This window comes from Hemitrygon akajei, chromosome 3, assembly GCF_048418815.1.
Source record: "Hemitrygon akajei chromosome 3, sHemAka1.3, whole genome shotgun sequence".
Lineage (NCBI taxonomy): Eukaryota > Metazoa > Chordata > Chondrichthyes > Myliobatiformes > Dasyatidae > Hemitrygon > Hemitrygon akajei.
In genome coordinates, this window is record NC_133126.1 from 105148986 (window position 1) to 105168131 (window position 19146).

The 19146-nt window shown below is 44.7% G+C and overlaps 1 protein-coding gene across 4 annotated transcripts in view; it reads right to left on the reverse strand.

Annotated features, from left to right (window-relative positions):
- Positions 1–231: 231 nt before the first annotated feature.
- ryk (receptor like tyrosine kinase) overlaps positions 232–19146 on the reverse strand; it is a 334382-nt gene continuing 315467 nt past the window's right edge. For all 4 annotated transcript variants that reach the window (XM_073040549.1, XM_073040548.1, XM_073040551.1 and 1 more), the window contains 2 exons: positions 11681–11817; positions 232–1217 (listed from right to left, as the gene is read on the reverse strand). In XM_073040549.1, coding sequence (XP_072896650.1) covers positions 1106–1217; positions 11681–11817 — 249 coding nt within the window. In that variant the 3' untranslated portion in view covers positions 232–1105. The remainder of the gene's footprint in view (positions 1218–11680; positions 11818–19146) is intronic.

The window sequence follows — 19146 nt, forward strand, 5'->3', positions numbered from 1 at the left end:
TTCCCTCCACTGCCTCCACTGTTGAGACTCACCTGAAATGGTGACTGTCCATTGATGCCAAGTCTGTTTCCTGCTTCCTAATGCAAAGGCACTTAAATGCTGGTAAAGACACCAGAGGGCTACAGGGCTTGAGCCAATGATATTTGATAGTTTTATGTAAAGCAGACAGGACTAAAATACTTAAAACCTTTTTCAATTTTTCAATAAGGTTGCTATTTAAATAAGATAATATTCTGTTATATCAGTAGGTTATCTCTGCTTTATTAATTCATATCCTTTGCATTTTACATTGTACAAAGATGAACATTACTTGGTAAACAGTAAACAATTGAATTTTGAAAAATACATACAAAGTTTGGATTTACAAAGCAAGGTTTTGAACCTGTTATCCAAATCACCTCGTACCATAAAAGTTTTCCATACTGAAGCTGGTTAGTGAATTACCATGCAGTAATTGGTTGGTCAGGAAACAGAATTTACTGAGGCAGGAAGTGCTAACATGTAAAATTACACCCATGTACCTAGTGTTGAGATAAAAGACTAAGTTTCATGTCCCATTGCCAAGCAGGTACCTCATCCATTTAAAAAAATGTCAGCCTCACAAAAGGGAAATAAATATTTGGAAGTGCACAGAGGCTTAGGATTTCACAAGACACAGGAATGAACCTGGATTCTTGGGAATAAACCAAAGCTTTACTGCAGTGAAGTATCTGGCAAATTCTTCACAACTTCAGCAACACGTTGGTAGTATCAAAAAGGAGAAGCAGACATTCAAAGTGTTGTCCAAATGTGTTTCAGTCTTGAAAATCCCATTTCCCAAAGGAATAAGGCAATAGAAGCGAAGGAATACAGTGCAATGCTCCCCTGATATTGGGCCTTTTCAATCCTTTACATTTGGGTGCTCCAGGAATTTCAATTACTAACTCATTCAGGGAAACATGTTACTGTACTATTATGTATGAGAACTCGATAATTCACAAAACAAATGATGAAAGCATTTCAAGGCACACTATTCAGAAGAATTACCTCCCCTACTTTTCCTTAATTTCTATCATTAAATCTGGTGTTAGTGTTGAAGAGTTCATATCTAATAAAAGCCATGATTTCAGACATAGGCACCCAAGGCTGCGTGAAATTCAGTGAGACACTGAACCAGTTGCTGAAACTTGGGCCTCTCCTCCCGATCCAAGGCCCAACAGCAGGCCATCACTGCAAACCTGTGGAACAAGATCAAGAGTGTTAAATACACAGCGACATGTACAATAGGCACAGCACAATCAGCTTATCAGACTTATTGCACATCAGAGAAAAAAATATATAGCTAAAGTCAGATAAATAATAGGGCACATAGCAATTACTGAACAATGAGATGTAAAGTGATCGCTGGATCACATATATGATGTCATCGAGACAAAGCAATTAGATTTGTAACACATCAAACACTCATCACAAATTAGAAATATTGAGAGAATAAAGCAACCAATATTCTAACATAGAACAGATAGAGTAGCAACACACACAAAATGCTGGTGGAACGCAGCAGGCCAGGCAGCATCTATAGGGAGAAGCGCTGTTGACGTTTCGGGCCGAGACGCTTCCTCTGGACTGATGAAGGGTCTCGGCCCGAATCATCCACAGTGCTTCTCCCTATAGATGCTGCCTGGCCTGCTGCGTTCCACCAGCATTTTGTGTGTGTTGCTTGAATTTCCAGCATCTGCAGATTTCCTCGTGTTTGACAGATAGAGTAGGATATCTGAGAACAATTACTGAGCAAACATTGAAAGGCATAGAGGCAAATTACATCAGACACAAGAAGAGATTAAACATTCACATCAGATATATAATGGCAGAGAGCAGTCAATGTTTGGGTTCATGAGAGAAAAGAGTAAAATGATCAATTAGAAATAATGAAACAGAGACAGCCTTCACTCATCCAATATTAACAACAGACATTAATCATCTGGTACAGCATGCATGAGTCTGACGTACACTACAACATCAGAGTTCGCTCCATACTATGTTATAGTACTGTGCAAAAGTCTTAGGCACGCTACATTACTTATATAACTTTTATTTTAGATGCTTATTTTTTGTGTTCTCCATTAGTGTGCCAAAATAAAAGAGCAAACTTTACATTTCCAGATATTCATCTTCAAAAAAATTAAGTATTACAGAGAAACTTCTGTATTTTGTTAAAGAAAGTAACATATTAAGTAATAGAGCACTTTTCAAATAAAAACAATTAGCTTATAGGTAAGATAACAAACAGGATGATCAATGACATAGTGAGGAGAATGTATCAGAATCAGGTTAATACCACCAGCATATGTTATGAAATTGGGTGGGTGAGTGAGTGGGTGAGTGAGTGAGTGAGTGAGTGAGTGAGTGAGTGAGTGAGTGAGTGAGTGAGTGAGTGAGTGAGTGGGTGGGTGGGTGGGTGGGTGTGTGTGTGTGGTGCAAAAACGGAAATAAAAAAACTACTGAGGTCGTGTTAATGGGTTCAACGTCCATTCAGAAATCGGATGGCAGAGGGGAATCATTCCTGAGTTGTTGACTGTGTGCCTTCAGGCTCCTGTACCTCCTGCCTGATGGTAGCAATGAGATCAAGGCATGACCTGGGTGATGGAGGTCGTTAATGATGGATCCTGCCTTTTTGAGGGATCACTCCTTGAAGATGTCCTGGATACTACGGAGGCTAGTGCTTATGATGAAGCTAAGTTTACAACTCTTTGCAGCTTACCTTGATCCTGTGCAGTAAAACCTACCCTCCCCATACCAGACGGCGATGCAGCAGTTAGATTGCTCCCCACAGTACCACTGTAGAAATTTGTGAGTGTTTTAGGTGACATACAAAATCTTCTCAAACTCCTAATGAAATATAGCCATGTCTTGGCTTCTTTATAGCTGCATCAATATGTTGGATTCAGTTTAGGTCCTCAGAGATATTGACACCCATGTACTTGAGGGTGTGTGTTCCTTCAGCTTACCCTTTCTGAAGTCCACAATCAGTTCTTTGGTCTTCCTGACATTGAGTGCAAGATTGTTAAGGCTAATTTATACTTCTGCGTCAAATGAATGCCATAGGTACGGTGTAGCTGTGTATCCTACGCTGTACCCCACGCCAGAGCCTGACGAGCACCTCTCCAGAAATGTAACTGCGTGTCGCAGCAACGCAGACAGCAACAACTGTGATTGGTCCGCTTGGTAGCATCGCATTCCCTCCTGTCTATAGGCATACTATGCGTACACTGATGCAAAATAAATGGTTGAAGACAATGAACCAAATCGTCAAATCTACCTGCCGACATCTGAAAATATTTGAAATGCATTTCCTCGTCCATGTCTCTCAGTGCCCGGACAAGCACAGAAAATTCACCCTCCTTCCGCCTCAATCCGTTCAATGGTCGTACATACCATCCCCTCTGACGTTTTCTCTCTTGTCTGCGTTGTAGTAATTTCAATAGAAGTAACCCTTGTTCAACATTTATTAGCTCCAACTCCAACATGATGCGCTTAGTCGCCATTGTTTGAAGTACACGAAGAAACTCTACACAGTGACATAGAAACCCCACTGCCAACTAGTGTTTTGGCGATGTATTGCAGAGTGACGCAGACACACCAATGTACAGGTATAAATGCTTACAACGGCGCAGGCCACTTACAAAGGCTTCGACATAAGCTACTATGCAGAAGTATAAATCAGCCTTTACTGCGACACCACTCAACTAGCTGTTATAACTTGCTCCTGTATGCCCTCTTTTCACCATCTGAAATTCTGCTAACAGTCAGCAAAATTATAGATGGCATTTGAGCTGTGTCTGGGTGTAGAGAGAATAGAGAAGTGGGCTAAGCACACATCCTTGAGGAGTGCCAGTGCTGATTATCAGCAAGGTAGAGATGTTAATTCTGCTCCACACAGATCGTGGCCTTCTGGATTGGGGGAAGTTGAGGATCCAGTTGTAGAGGGAGGTACAGAGGCCTAGGCTTTGGAGATTTTTGATCAGACCTGTAGGAATGACTGTGTTAAGCAGCATCCTGACATAGGTATTTGTATTGTCCAGGTGATCCAAGGATGTGTGAAGAGCCAAGAAGATCAGATCCACCTTAGACCTATTGTGGTGATAGACAAATTGCAATGGGTCCAAGTTCTTGCTGAGACAGGAGTTAACTCAAGCCATAACCTAGCTCTCAAAGCACTTCATCATCATAGATGTGAATGCTACAGGATGGTAGTCCATTAACTGATTAACTGACAGTTTAACCTTCAAATCAATTCTTATACCGTGGCAAGAGTGAGCACAGGAACAGACAAAAGGTGATCATACTGCTTCAGCAAGGTGTCTCCCAAGCAGAAATTTTATGGCAGACAGGAGTTTCTAAGCTTTTCTGTAGAATCATAGCACAATGCTGAGGATCAAAAACACAGTGACTGGCCATGGAAACTGAGAGCAACAGACAACAGATACATCAAACAGACATCCCTTCTAAATTGGAAGAAGTCCAGTACTGCTATAAGCTCTGAACTCAGAGAAACTACTGGAACCTAAGTACACCCTGTACAATTATAACCATATAACAATTACAACAGAGAAACAGGCCATCTCGGCCCTTCTAGTCCGTGCCGAATGTTTACTCTCACCTAGTCCCAGCTACCGGCACTCAGTCCATAACCCTCCATTCCTTTCTTGTCCATACACCGATCCAATTTTTAAAAAAATGACAAAATCGAACCTGCTTCTACCACTTCTACTGGAAGCTCGTTCCACACAGCTACCACTGAGTAAAGAAGTTCCCCCTCGTGTTACCCCTAAACTTTTGCCCCTTAACTCTCAACTCATGTCCTCTTGTTTGAATCTCCCCTACTCTCAATGGAAAAAGCCCATCCACATCAACTCTATCTATCCCCCTCATAATTTCAAATACCTCTATCAAGTCCCCCCTCAACCTTCTACACTCCAAAGAATAAAGACCTAACTTGTTCAACCCTTCTCTGTAACTTAGGTGCTGAAACCCAGGTACCATTCTAGTAAATCTCCTCTGTACTCTCTCTATTTTGTTGACATCTTTCCTATAATTCGGTGACCAGAACTGTACACAATACACCAAACTCCAAGTTCAGAGAAGTCTTGTCAGAAGTGGTCCTCATGGAACAGTTCCCTCTACTACCTGTAGGGAGTTTGTACGTTCTCCCCATGCCCGTGTGGGTTTCCTCTGGAGTGCTTCAGTTTCCTCCCACAGTCCAAAGACATATAGGCTGGTAGGTTAATTGGTCACTGTAAATTATACAGTGATAAGGCTAAACTTAAATTGGGGGATTGCTGAGCAGTGGTTCAAAGTGCTAGAAGGGCCTATTCCATGCTGTATCTCAATCAATCACAAATATTAAGAACTGCTGCCAAAAAGTCATTTCTCAGAAGTGGAACCAAAGCCAAGAGACTCAACACAGAAAAACACAAGGACTGGTTGCTGAATAATTGCAGAAGTGCTCTGGACAGAGAACTGATGTTGTTTTAAAGTCAAAAAGCGGTCACACATAATATTGATTTGATTTAGTGTTTCTGTTTACTTTCTAATTTTTTTGAAGCTTAGAAACTTCTCATTTGATCATTTTTGAAGTAACTTTGCTTTACATAATTGTTTTACATGTGCCTAAAACTTTTGCATAGTACTGTATATTTCAGATCAAGAGATCAATAAGGGGTTCCTTGGTTGGGGTTTCTTTGTTCTGGTTTTGCACTGTAGTGGTTCAATATAGGTGGTCCACCATCACCCCTGGCAGTGCACAACTTGTGTTAAAAATAATTGTCCCAGGCATCTCCTTTTGAACTCCCCCCCCCCCATCTTGAATGCATGCTAATTCATATTAGATGTTTCATCCTGGAGAAAAGACTCTTTTTATTTACTCTATGCTTCTCATAATTATATAAGTTTCTATAAATTCTCCCTCAGCCTCCATTGCTCCAGAGAAAATAACTCAAGTTTGACTTCCAACCTCTCTTTATAGCACATCTTCTAATCCGGGCAGGATGCAGGCAAACTTCTGCACCCTTTCCACTGCCTTAACATCCTTCCTATAATGGGATGACCGGAATTGAATACAATACTCCAGATGTGGCCTAACTTCCATATCCCAATCACACTCACTCACCCATCCACCTGGGTTTCTTCTCTTCTGGCCCACACTTCCCTAACTAGTTGCATCTGCCCATCACCTTCTACCACCTACCCTACCCTCACATGGCACAGCCAATAATCCTGAGATTATGACCAAGGAAGCAATGTACCATTCTGGAGGCCACGGAAATGCTTATTTGTTCCTCTCAGCATTACTTTTGCCTGGACTTTTCTATTCTTGCTGTGAATTACAGCCAACTGCAGTGCCAACAAATTGGCTGATAAGAGGCCATACCCCTCAAAAGTATCTAAAATTATTCACTGCTAAGAGGGGTGACGACAGACTAGAACAAATCCAAAATTGACTTGGAAATAGGAGACAGGGGATAATGGCAGGGAACTACTTTTGTGATTGTATGATAGTGATTCCTGCCCCACAATGATCAAAGCTACAATTTTTCCATTTGTAACATACGTGAATGACTTTGGTGTGAATGTTGGAGGCACGGTATAACATATAACCATATAACAATTACAGCACGGAAACAGGCCATCTCAGCCTTTCTAGACTGTGCCGAACACTTACTCTCACGTAGTCCCAAGGAACTGCACTAAGCCCATAACCCTCCATTCCTTTCCTGTCCATATACCTACCCAATTGTTTTTAAATGATAATATCGAACCTGCCTCTACCACTTCTACTGGAAGCTCGTTCCACACAGCTACCACTCTCTGAGTACAGAAGTTCTCCCTTGTGTTACCCCTAAACTTTTGCCATCTCTCAACTCATGTCCTCTTGTTTGTATCTCCCCTACTCTCAACATTACATCCCAACTCCTATACTCAATGATCTGATTCATAAAGGCCAGCATACCAAAAGCTTTCTTCACCACCCTATCCACATGATATTCCACCTTCAGGGAACTATGCACCATTATTCCTAGATCACTCTGTTCTACTGCATTCCTCAATGCCCTACCATTTACCATGTATGTCCTATTTTGATTAGTCCTACCAAAATGTAGCACTCACACTTATCAGCATTAAACTCCATCTGCCATCTTTCAGCCCACTCTTCTAACTGGCTTAAATATCTCTGCAAGCTTTGAAAACCTACCGTAGATTCCGGATTATAAGCCGCTACTTTTTCCCCAAGCTTTGAACAGCTTTGAACACTGCGGCCTTTACTACGGTACGGCTAATGCATGGTTTTTTTTCATGCCGCCAAAAACATTTTGCCTCGTAACAGTAGACCAATAAAATTGATGAGTAGTTCACAGAGGTCCAATGAAATTGTACGATAAATCAAGCGCACTTTCACAATTAAATTATTGTAAATCAGTCATTTGTACTCACCCTCATCAACATGGAAAACACTCGAAGAAAAGCATTGTGCTGCCTTTATGGCAGTTATTTAGTTTATAATATTTTCGCTTAGTAATTCATTTGTTAGTATTTTCTAGTTAAAGTTAGAAGTGTTTTAAGTATATTTGTTTTCTGTACTACATCCTGGAATGCTATGACGTCACATCCGGTTTTGCCACGTCTTGTGGGAAAATACCGGTTTGCGATAAACGGAAAGGAGGGGGTGAGCGCATTAGACCCGAGCGAAAACGCTGCTTTTAAGTTAAAGGCGATCAATAACTTTTCCTGGTAGGCTGCAGTATATATTTTTTTACCAGTCGTTAGGAGATATTGGAATGTTGTTCGTGCACTGTTCAGTAAAAAAGTATACGCAACGTAATTTGTGTGTTACCGATACGTATGTATATTTAAAAGTAACCGTGTTACAGGCACGGTTCGAAAAAAAGCATTTGCAATATGTATTTGTTTATGTTACCATACGGATTTAATTAAAAGTTAAAAAATCCTCACGAGTAATATCTTTCTGTGTAAATATCTCATATTACAACGTGGGACACCTGCGGCTTAAAATCCGGTGCGGATGTACAAGTACAAAATTGATTTTCTTTCTAAAATTAGAGCCTGCGGCTTTTAATCAGGTGCGCTCTGTAGTCCGGAATCTACGGTACTTCATTATCCACAACGCCAGTCTCTTAGTATCATCTGCAGACTTACTAATCCAATTTACCACCCCATCATCCAGATCATCAATGTATATGACAAACAACATTAGACCCAGTACAGATCCCTGAGGCACACCACTAGTCACCGGCCTCCAACCTGACAAACAGTTATCCACCGCTACTCTCTGGCATCTCCCATCCAGCCACTGTTGAATCAATTTCACAACTTCAATATTAATACCTAACGAATGAACCTTCCTAACTAACCTTCCGTGTGGAACCTTGTCAAAGGCCTTACTGAAGTCCATATAGACAACATCCTCGTCAACTTTCCCAGTAACCTCTTCAAAAAATTCAATATTTGTCAAACATGACCTTCCACGCACAAATCCATGTTGACTGTTCCTAATCAGACCCTGTCTATCCAGATAATTATATATACCATCTCTAAGAATACTTTCCATTAAATTACCCACCACTGACGTCAAACTTATAGGCCTATAATTGCTAGGTTTACTCTTAGAACCCTTCTTAAACAATGGAACAACACGAGCAATACACCAATCGTCCGGCACTATCCCCGTTTCTATTGACATTTGAAATATTTCTGTCAGAGCCCCCACTATTTCTACACTAACTTCCCTCAAGATCCTAGAGAACATCCTGTCAGGACCCGGAGATTTATCCACTTTTATATTCTTTAAAAGCGCTAGTACTTCCTCCTCTTTAATCATCATAGTTTCCATGACTACCATACTTGTTTCCCTTACCTTACACCATTCAATATCCTTCTCCTTAGTGGATACCAAAGAAAATAAATTGTTCAAAATCTCCCCCATCTCTTTTGGCTCCACACACAGCTGTCCACTCTGATTCTCTAAGAGACCAATTTTATCCCTCACTATCCTTTTGCTATTAATATAACTGTAGAAACCCTTTGGATTTATTTTCACCTTATTTGTCAAAGCAACCTCGTAACTTCTTTTAGCTTTTCTAATTTCTTTCTTAAGGTTCTTTTTACATTCTTTATATTCCTCGAGCACCTCATTTATTCCATGCTGCTTATATTTATTGTAGATCTTTCTCTTTTTCCGAACCAAGTTTCCAATATGCCTTGAAAACCGTGGCTCTCTCAAACTTTTAACCTTTCCTTTCAACCTAACAGGAACATAAAGATTCTGTACCCTCAAAATTTCACCTTTAAACGATCGCCATTTCTCTATTACATCCTTCCCATAAAACCAATTGTCCAAATCTACTCCTTCTAAATCTTTTTGCATCTCTTCAAAGTTAGCCTTTCTCCAATCAAAAATCTCAACCCTGGGTCCAGACCTATCCTTCTCCGTAATTATACTGAAACTAATGGCATTGTGATCACTGGACCCGAAGTGCTCCCCAACACATACCTCCGTCACCTGACCTATCTCATTTCCTAACAAGAGATCCAACACTGCCCCTTCTCTAGTTGGTACCTCTATGTATGCTGCAAAAAACTATTCTGCATACGTTTTACAAACCTCAAACCATCCAGCCCTTTTTACAGAATGGGCTTCCCAGTCTATGTGTGGAAAATTAAAATCTCCCACAATCACAACCCTGTGTTTACTACAAGAAATAACAATTGTTATGATCCCAGCCCCCTCCTTCCTGAGAATCGCAAGATCGCTATTAATTCGGGTCTTGGACCCAGGAAATGAGAGCGAATCCTCAGAAAGACAATGCAACGGATTTGACCACTGTTTCTTGGAGACACCTTTGTGGATTGCGACCCTATGCTACGTGCCAGCTATCAGGGCTACGTGTACACCCTCGGGCAATGTGGGGTGGGGATTGTATCACCCCACCCTGATTGACAGCTACAACTCTGCAAGTCAAGATAAAAGAGGGGCTGCAGGAGGCAGTCCCCTAGCGATGCACCAGAAGGGGACACCATCGCTCATCGCTCCCGTGATAACGGGAAGCTATTCGGAAGCCACGTGTGGTCCGTTTCCCCTGGCCTGGGGAATGGGTGGCTGATAACACCGAAAAGGACTTCGAACTAACAACGGGGAACCCACGTTCCCGATTCAACGGTTTGCGTCCTAAAGATTGGGCAAGTTTCTTTTCTCACCAAAAATCTCTCTCTCTCTCCAACAAGTGAAACCCAGCGGTCCCCAAAAGGCTAAAGCCTGCATGAACTGGCGAGACTTTTATATTTCCATTGGACAATATTTTTACCCCTAGACAAAATGATAGAGCCACTTCTTATTGATGATTATTACTATACCCGCGCTTTAGATTGAGTATTGACGACGTAGATTATCTGAATGTTTGTATTAACCTTACTTTTGTGCCCCTTTATAAATAAAAACGTTTAAAAATAGTACCATCAGACTTCAGCGGACCTCTCTATCTTTGCTGGTAAGTGACCCAGTTACAGGGTTCGTAACACAATAATTTCAGATTGTTTACTGTATACTTTCTTTGATATTAAATGGAACTATTGAACTGTAACAGAGTTAATTAGTGGGAAGTTAGAGGACTGGGAAACCAACAGAAGGCAACTAAAAATGTCAAAACTTTACCAAAAGTTTCTTTAGATACACTAAGTGTAAAAGAGTGGTGAGAATGGACATCGAATAGCTGGAAAACAATGCTGGAGAGGTAGTTGTGGGGGACAATGAAATGGCGCATAAACTAAATAAGTATTTTGCATCAGTCTTCACTGTGGAAGACACTAACAGTTTGGTGGAAATTCCAGGTGTCAGGGGTGATGAAGTGTGTGAAGTTACCATTACCAGTGAGAAGGTTCTTGAGAAACTGAAAGGTCTGAAGGTAGATAAGACATCTAGAGCAGATGGTGTATACCCCAGTGTTCTGAAAGAAGTGGCTAAAGAGATTGTGGAGGCATTAGTGACGATCTTTCAAGAATCACTAGTTTCTGGTACTGTTCCTGAAGACTGGAAAATTGAAATGGTACTCCAATCTTCAAGAAGAGAGAGAGGCAGAAAAAAGGAAATGATAGGTGAGTTGGTCTGATCTCACTGGCTGAGAAGATGTCGGAGTCTATTGTTAAGGACGTGGTTTTGGGGTACTTTGGATGTGGTTTGATTGCTCTGGGCCTGTATTCACTGGAATTCGGAAAAATGACGAGTGACCTAATTGAAACCTATTGAATGTTGAAAGGCCTGGTTAGAGTGGATGTGGAGAGGATGTTTCCTGCTGTGGGAGAGTCAAGGACCAGAAGACACAGCCTCAGAATACAGGGGCGTCCTTTTAAAATGGAGGTGAGGAGGCATTTCTTTAGCCAGAGATTGGTGATTCTGTGGAATTCATTGCCATAGGCAGCTGTGGAGGCCAAGATTGTGTATATTCAAGGCTGAGCTTGATAGATTCTGATTGGTCAGGGGATGAAGAGATACGGGAAGAAGGCAAGGGAGGAAAACTGGATCAGCCATGATGAAATAGTGGTGCAAACTTGATGGACCAAATGGCCTAATTCTGCTCCTATATTTTATCACGTTATTTAAACAAATAAAAACACGTGCCATGCAACTTACAGTTCATCTGGGCAGTTGATTGGCTGGGCTATTCTATATCCATCCTTTAGATAAGCTGCCATCTCGAAAGGATCAATATCGACATATGGCGTCTGTCCCAGGGTCATTAGTTCCCACAGTGTAACACCAAATGCCCACTTAAAGAAAAACAAAAGAAGAATTATTAGGAAAGGCTGACCATGTTTTCCACGACAATTCAAGAACTCCAGGTTCACAATAAACAATCCTGGAATCTGATCAGATTGACTAGCAAACTTTCTGTGCCAACTGCATTTACATACTCCTGTACACAAATAGGAAACCCAACCATAATCTCTTTCCTCATCAGTGAATATAATGATTGTATTTCCTAAGTTTGCCATTGAAAGGTGCTCCACTTACCCTTATCATTTTCTAAAATCATGTTCAGCAATGTCACTTCATTGTTGGAAAAAAGATCAAAAAAGTGTAAAAGAATCTGGTATTTATTTGTTAGATCAAAAACATTTTCTTGAACATACAGCACTCCTGTTAATCCTGTCTTTGCTTGGATATGTGAGCTGCCCCATTAACACAGTTTTTACATGTCTGTAATTCCCTGCATATTTTCTCCTTTATGTTGGTGCGTGGCCTAGTGGATAAGGCATCGGTCTAGTGATCTGAAGGTCACTGGTTCAAGCCTTAGCTGAGGCAGCGTGTTGTGTCCTTGAGCAAGACACTTAACAACCCATTGCTCTGCGATGACACCAGTGCCAAGCTGCCAGGGTCCTAGTGCCCTTCCCTTGGACAACATCGGTGGTGTGGAGAGGGGAAGGCTTACAGCTTGGGCAACTGCCTGTCTCCCATACAACCCTGCCCAGGCCCGCGCCCTGGAAACTTTCCAAGGCGCAAATCCATGGTCTCACGAGACTAAAGGATGCCTATTTATTTATTTTCTCCTCAAACCCACAATCTCATTTCCAATGGAACAACCCCAGCAAAGCATCTTCATTCTGAACAGAAAGATTCTATCTTGATCATTGCATCTCGGCAACACACCTTCCATTCTTCCTTTCCCTTCTTTCCTGAACCATTACAACAATTTTTCTGCCAACTTTTGTAGCCAGGTTTCCAGCATTGCAATAAAATATTTAGCAAATAGGGTAGGCTTCAGGCAAACCAGAGGAAATTACAGAGAATGGCAAAACTAGCTCAATTCGGGCTAGCACAGTAGTGTAGCAGTTATGACAATGCTCTTACAGTGCTAGTGACCCAGGTTCAATGCCATGGTTGTCTGTGAGGAGTATTTACGCTCTTCCCGTGAATGTGTGGATTTTCTTCAAGTGCTCTGGTTTCCATCCACATTCCAAAGACAAATGGGTTGGTAGGTTAATTGGTGGCAGAGGCTCATGGGGCCAGACGGAACTGTTACTGTGCTGTACATCAGAATAGTAGGTATGTGTGGACATATGGAAGGTGCCACGCCAAATAAAATTCTGAGTAGCAGGTACAGGAAATGTTTGGTGGAGGTTATTGTTGCTAAAGAAGGTTCTACGAGTTATTAAAGACAAGGGTTCACACACTTCACCAGCCTAGACTGTGAATAATTTAAAAATGTGCTCAATAAAGGCATGAAAAGTACAACTGTTTGTGTGATATTAGTTTAGGGAAATTGTTTTGTTATTATTGTATAGTCTATTATTGTACTTAGATGAAGACCAGACCAGATTTTATGAGTAATTAATGCAGAAAACCAGGTAAATGCGAACTGCTGACAAACTTTTTCTTACTGGATTTTGCTGAAATCTGGTTTTATATTAGGAACATTCAGAGTTTAGATGTTAGGAACAATTAAACTATTTCCTTCAGTGTTCAAGCATAATGTCTCTGGAGTCCAGTAATTCCATGCCTTTACAGACCAACCTCATCTGCATGCAAAATTTTCCAGTTGATCTTCCAATTCCATTTACTCTCCACTACACAGACCATAAACTTCCATTTCATAATCCTCACCCCGTAAGTAGCCATTTTACAATTGAAACTCCCATTGTGATATTTCTTGCTATTATTTCCAACTTCCTAATAATATTATGGCTAATTTCACTTTTTAAAAAATTAATGCCTAGTTCAAAAGCATTTGTGGATTAGTCATTCCAGTATTTTGGCTAACTGGCAGGGAGATAGGAAATGGAGTGATAAAGCTGAGGATGGGTAGTAGGTATACAAGACGATGTAGCGATGTACTACATAAAGAGCTAGAAACAATGACATAAGTCGTTTTGAGACTAGTTTATTCAAACTTCGCGGCGCTGGCTTTTAATCCCTAGCTCCCGCCCTCCCCGGGCGGAAATAACATCAGAGGTGCATTACCAAAGTCTCTCCCCGCGCGTGGGCTACTTGTGAGCCGGTTCGCCTGTGCAGAAAGTTGGTCGCCACATAACCCCCCCCCCCCACCCCCGAGCCGGCGATACACCCCCCAATGTCCACAGTCTGGATCAGCCTCCGTTTTGGAGGTCTGCCTCTGCGCAGCGGTGCCTGAACCTCGACCGGCTGCGCCAAGTCCACATGGGCTGGTTTGAGTCGGTCCACCGTGAAAACCTCCTCTTTCCCCCCAATGTCCGGGACGTATGTGGACCCGTTGTTGTTGATCACCTTGAATGGCCCCTTGTACGGCTGCTGTAGTGGTGCCTGCTGTGCGCCCCTTTGTACAAACACAAACTTACAGTTCTGCAGGTCTTTGGGTATGTAGGTCGGGGTCTGTCCGTGCTGTGAAGTCGGTACGGGGGCCAGGTTACCGAGCCTCTCACGTAGTCTGTCCAGGATTGTTGCGGGTTCTTCCTCTTGCCTACTTGGCAAGAGTATGAACTCTCCTGGGACGACCAGGGGTGTGCCGTACACCAACTTGGCTGACGAGGCGTGCAGATCCTCTTTGGGTGCTGAGTGAATTCCAAGCAGGACCCAGGGAAGCTCGTCCTCCTAGTTAGGTCCTTTCAGGCGGGCCAAGTGACGGTGGAAGTTTGACTGTGGGTGGTAGGCAGTTGTGTGGTGTAGTTGAGTTCCCAACAGGCTGGCCACAGCTGACCACAGGCTGGAGGTGAACTGGGCGCCTCTGTCGGAGATAATGTGGGCCGGTACACCAAAGCGAGATACCCAGGTTGCAATCAGCGCTCGGGCGCAGGAATCGGCAGATGTGTCGGTGAGCAGGACCGCCTCTGGCCATTTCGTGAACTGGTCTACCACAGTTAGGAGGTACCGCGCTCCTCGTGACACTGGTAGGGGCCCTACGACATCCACATGAATGTGGTTGAACCTCCGGCGGGTGGGTTCGAACTGCTGCGGCGGGGCTTTAGTGTGCTGCTGCACCTTGGCTGTTTGGCACTGCGTGCATGTTCTGGCCCATTCGCTGACCTGTTTGTGAAGTCTTTGCCACGTGAACTTGCTGGAGACCAGCCGGACAGTTGTCCTGATAGATGGGCGCGCCAAACCGTGTATGGAGTTGAAAACTCGCCGCCGCCAGGCTACCGGGATGATGGGGCGAGGTTGGCCGGTAGCCACATTGCACAGGAGGGTCCTCTCACCTGGGCCTATGAGGAAGTCTTGCAGCTGCAAAGCCGAGACCGCGGTCCTGTAGCTGGGCATCTCATCATCTGCCTGCTGCGCCTCCGCCAGTGCTGCATAGTCCACCCCTAGGGAAAGGGCCTGAATAGCTGGTCTGGAGATGGCGTCCACCACGATGTTGTCCTTTCCCGAGACATGCTGGATGTCCGTCGTGTACTCGGAGATGTAGGACAGATGTCGCTGCTGGCGAGCTGACCAGGGATTGGACACCTTCATGAACGTGAAGGTCAACGGTTTGTGGTCCGTGAACGCAGTACTTCTAAGAAGTACCTGAAATGCCGGATTGTCAGATACAGTGCCAACAGCTCCCGGTCGAAGGCACTGTACTTGAGTTTGGGCGGTCGTAGGTGCTTGCTGAAGAATGCCAGGGGTTGCCAGCACCCCTCGATGAGTTGCTCCAGCACCCCACCAACTGCTGTGTCGGATTCGTCCACTGTGAGGGCGGTCCGAATGTCCGTTCTGGGGTGCACCAGCATCGCGGCACCTGCCAAGCTTCCTTGGCTTTAACGAAAGCAGCCGCAGCCTCTTCATCCCAAGTAATGTCCTTGCCTTTACCCAACATCAGGGTGTACAAAGGGCACATGATACTGCTGAGGGGAGGAAATGGTGGTAGAAGTTCACCATACCAACGAACTCCTGCAGGCCTTTGACTGTGTTGGGCCGGGCAAAGTGGCAGATCATGTCTACCTTGGCGGGCAGAGGTGTTGCCCCGTCATTGGTAATCCTGTGGCCCAGGAAGTCGATGGTGTCGAGACTGAACTGGCATTTGGCCAGGTTGATCGTGAGGCCGAAATCACTCAGGCGGGAGTAGAGCTGGCGGAGGTGGGACAGATGCTCCTGACGACTACTGCTGGCTATGAGGATGTCGTCCAAATAGATGAATGCAAAGTCCAGGTCGCGTCCCACCACGTCCATGAGCCGCTGGAATGTCTGTGCGGCATTTGGAGGAATTCGAACAGGCCGAACGGGGTGATGAGTGCTGTTTTGGGGATGTCTTCAGGGTGTACCGGGATTTGATGGTATCCCCGGACGAGGTCTACTTTGGAAATGATTATTGCCCCGTGCAGGTTTGCTGCAAAGTCCTGTATGTGCAGCATGGGGTAGCAGTCTGGAGTTGTAGCCTCGTTCAGCCTGCGGTAGTCGCCGCATGGTCTCCAACCCACGGCTGCTTTGGGCACCATGTGCAGGGGGGAGGCCCATGGGCTGTCGGACCTCTGTACGATCCCCAATTCCTCCATCCTCTTGAACTCCTCCTTCGCCAGGCGGAGCTTTTCCGGGGGGAGCCTTCGTGCGTGGGCGTGGAGGGGTGGTCCCTGGGTCGGGATGTGGTGCTGTACTCCGTGTCTGGGCACGGCTGCCATGAACTGCGGTGCCAGAATCGATGGAAAGTCCGCCAGGATGCTGTGAGCTCGCAAGAGGTCCGACCCCAGGAGTGCTTGGGCCATGGCGACCAGTGTGAAGTCCCACGTGAACCGGCTGGCGCCGAACTGCCATAGGTCTGTATTGTGCTGCTGTTTGCGGCCCTCAGGGTGGGTCCTGGCTTCCTGTTGCGGGTGTCGTACCCTGTCGGGGGTAAGACGCTGATTTCTGCTCTGGTGTCGACCAAGAAGCGGCATCCCAACTGTTTGTCCCAGACGTACAAGAGGCTGTCCTGGTGGCCAGCCGCCATAGCCATTAACGGCAGCTGGCCCTGGCCCTTGCAGGCCGGGTGACAACAGCGGGCTTCTGTGCCCCACCGCTGGTGGTAGAAACACCACTGTTCACTGTCCTCACTCCTGCCTGTGTTGTGTGCGCCCCCCTGCCGAGCCTGGTCTGGTCTGCTGTTGGGTGCGTGGCTTGGTAATCTGACCGACGGACGCCATGCTCTCCCTCTTGGCTTTCCACAGCATGTCTGCCTGGGACGCCACCTTCTGGGGGTCACTGAAATCTGCGTCGGCCAGCAGCAGATGTATGTCCTCGGGCAGTTGCTCTAGGAACGCTTGCTCAAACATGAGGCAGGGCTTGTATCCGTCAGCCAGGGCCAGCATCTCATTCATTAATGCTGACAGCGGCCTGTCTCCCAAACCGTCCAAGTGCAGCAGGCGGGCAACTCGCTCATGCCGTGAGAGGACAAAGGTCCCAATGAGCAGCGCTTTGAATGCTTCATATTTGCCTTCTTCTGGGGGCGACTGTATGAAATCCGCAACCTGGGCGGCTGTCTCTTGGTCAAGGGAGCTCACCACGTAATAGTAACGCGTGGAATCAGAAGAGATCTGCTGAGTCTGGAACTGGGCTTCTGCTTGACTAAACCACACGCGTGGTCGCAGCATTCAGAAAGTCGGCAGTTTTAGCAAAACTGTGTGAACAGATGAAGAGTCTTTGGTCTAAATCCCGTTTGGACCGTCGGGATCACCAATACTACATTCAGAGCTAGAAAAAATGATACGCAGTCGGTAAGTCGTTTCAAGACTAGTTTATTCAAACTTCGCGGCGCTGCCTTTTAATCCCTACCCCCCGCCCTCTCTGGGCGGAAATGACGTCAGAGGTGCATTACCAAAGTCTCTCCCTGCATGCGGGCTACTTGTGAGCCAGTTCACCTGCGCAGAAAGTGGGTCGCCACAACGATACAGTGTTCAGCAAGACTGTGAGGAAGGACAAGCAGATGATAGGGCAAAATTGCAGTTAGTGGGATGAAGTGTAACAAGGGGGAAAAATGAACACAGGCTGAAAGTATATTGAATAAGGTTGATGTCGTGCAGTTATGGCAGTTAGGCAGGTATGACATGGTATCACTGAGTCAGTGGCTGAAGGAGGATCATAGTTGGGAACTTAACATCCAAAGATACATAGAACATAGAATAGTACAGCACTTTACAGGCCCTTTGGCCCACAATGTTGTGCCGACCCTCAAACTCTGCCTCCCATATAACCCCCACCTTAAATTTAGTAAATTTAGTAGAGTTTAGTAGTCTCTTAAACTCCACTAGTGTATCTGCCTCCACCACTGACTCAGGCAGTGCATTCCATGCACCAATACTCTCTGAGTAAAAAACCTTCCTCTAATATCCCCCTTGAACTTCCCTTCCTTTACCTGAAAGCCATGTCCTCTTGTATTGAGCAGTGGTGCCCTGGGGAAGAGGCGCTGGCTATCCACTCATCTATTCCTCTTAATATCTTGTACACCTCTATCATGTCTCCTCTCATCCTCCTTCTCTCCAAAGAGTAAAGCCCCAGCTCCCTCAATCTCTGATCATAATCCATACTCTCTAAACCAGGCAGCATCCTGGAAAATCTCCTCTGTACCCTTTCCAATGCTTCCACATCCTTCCTATAGTGAGGCGACCAGAACTGGACACAGTACTCCAAGTGTGGCCTAACCAGTTTTATAGAGCTGCAACATTACATCGCGACTCTTAAACTCTATCCCTCGACTTATGAAAGCTAACACCCCATAAGCTTTCTTAACTACCCTATCTACCTGTGAGGCAACTTTCAGGGATCTGTGGACATGTACCCCCAGATCCCTCTGCTCCTCCACACTACCAAGTATCCTGATATTTACTTTGTACTCTGCTTTGAACTTTGTCCTTCCAAAGTGTACCACCTCACACTTCTCCAGGTTGAACTCCATCTGCCACTTCTCAGCCCACTTCTGCATCCTATCAATGTCTCTCTGCAATCTTTGACAATTCTCTACACCACCTACAACACCACCAACCTTTGTGTCGTCTGCAAACTTGCCAACCCACCCTTCTACCCTCACATCCAGGTCGTTAATAAAAATCACGAAAAGTAGAGGTCCTAGAACAGATCCTTCTGGGACACCACTAGTCACAACCATCCAACCTGAATGTACTCCCTCCACCACAACCCTCTGCCTTCTGCGAGCAAGCCAATTCTGAATCCAGCTG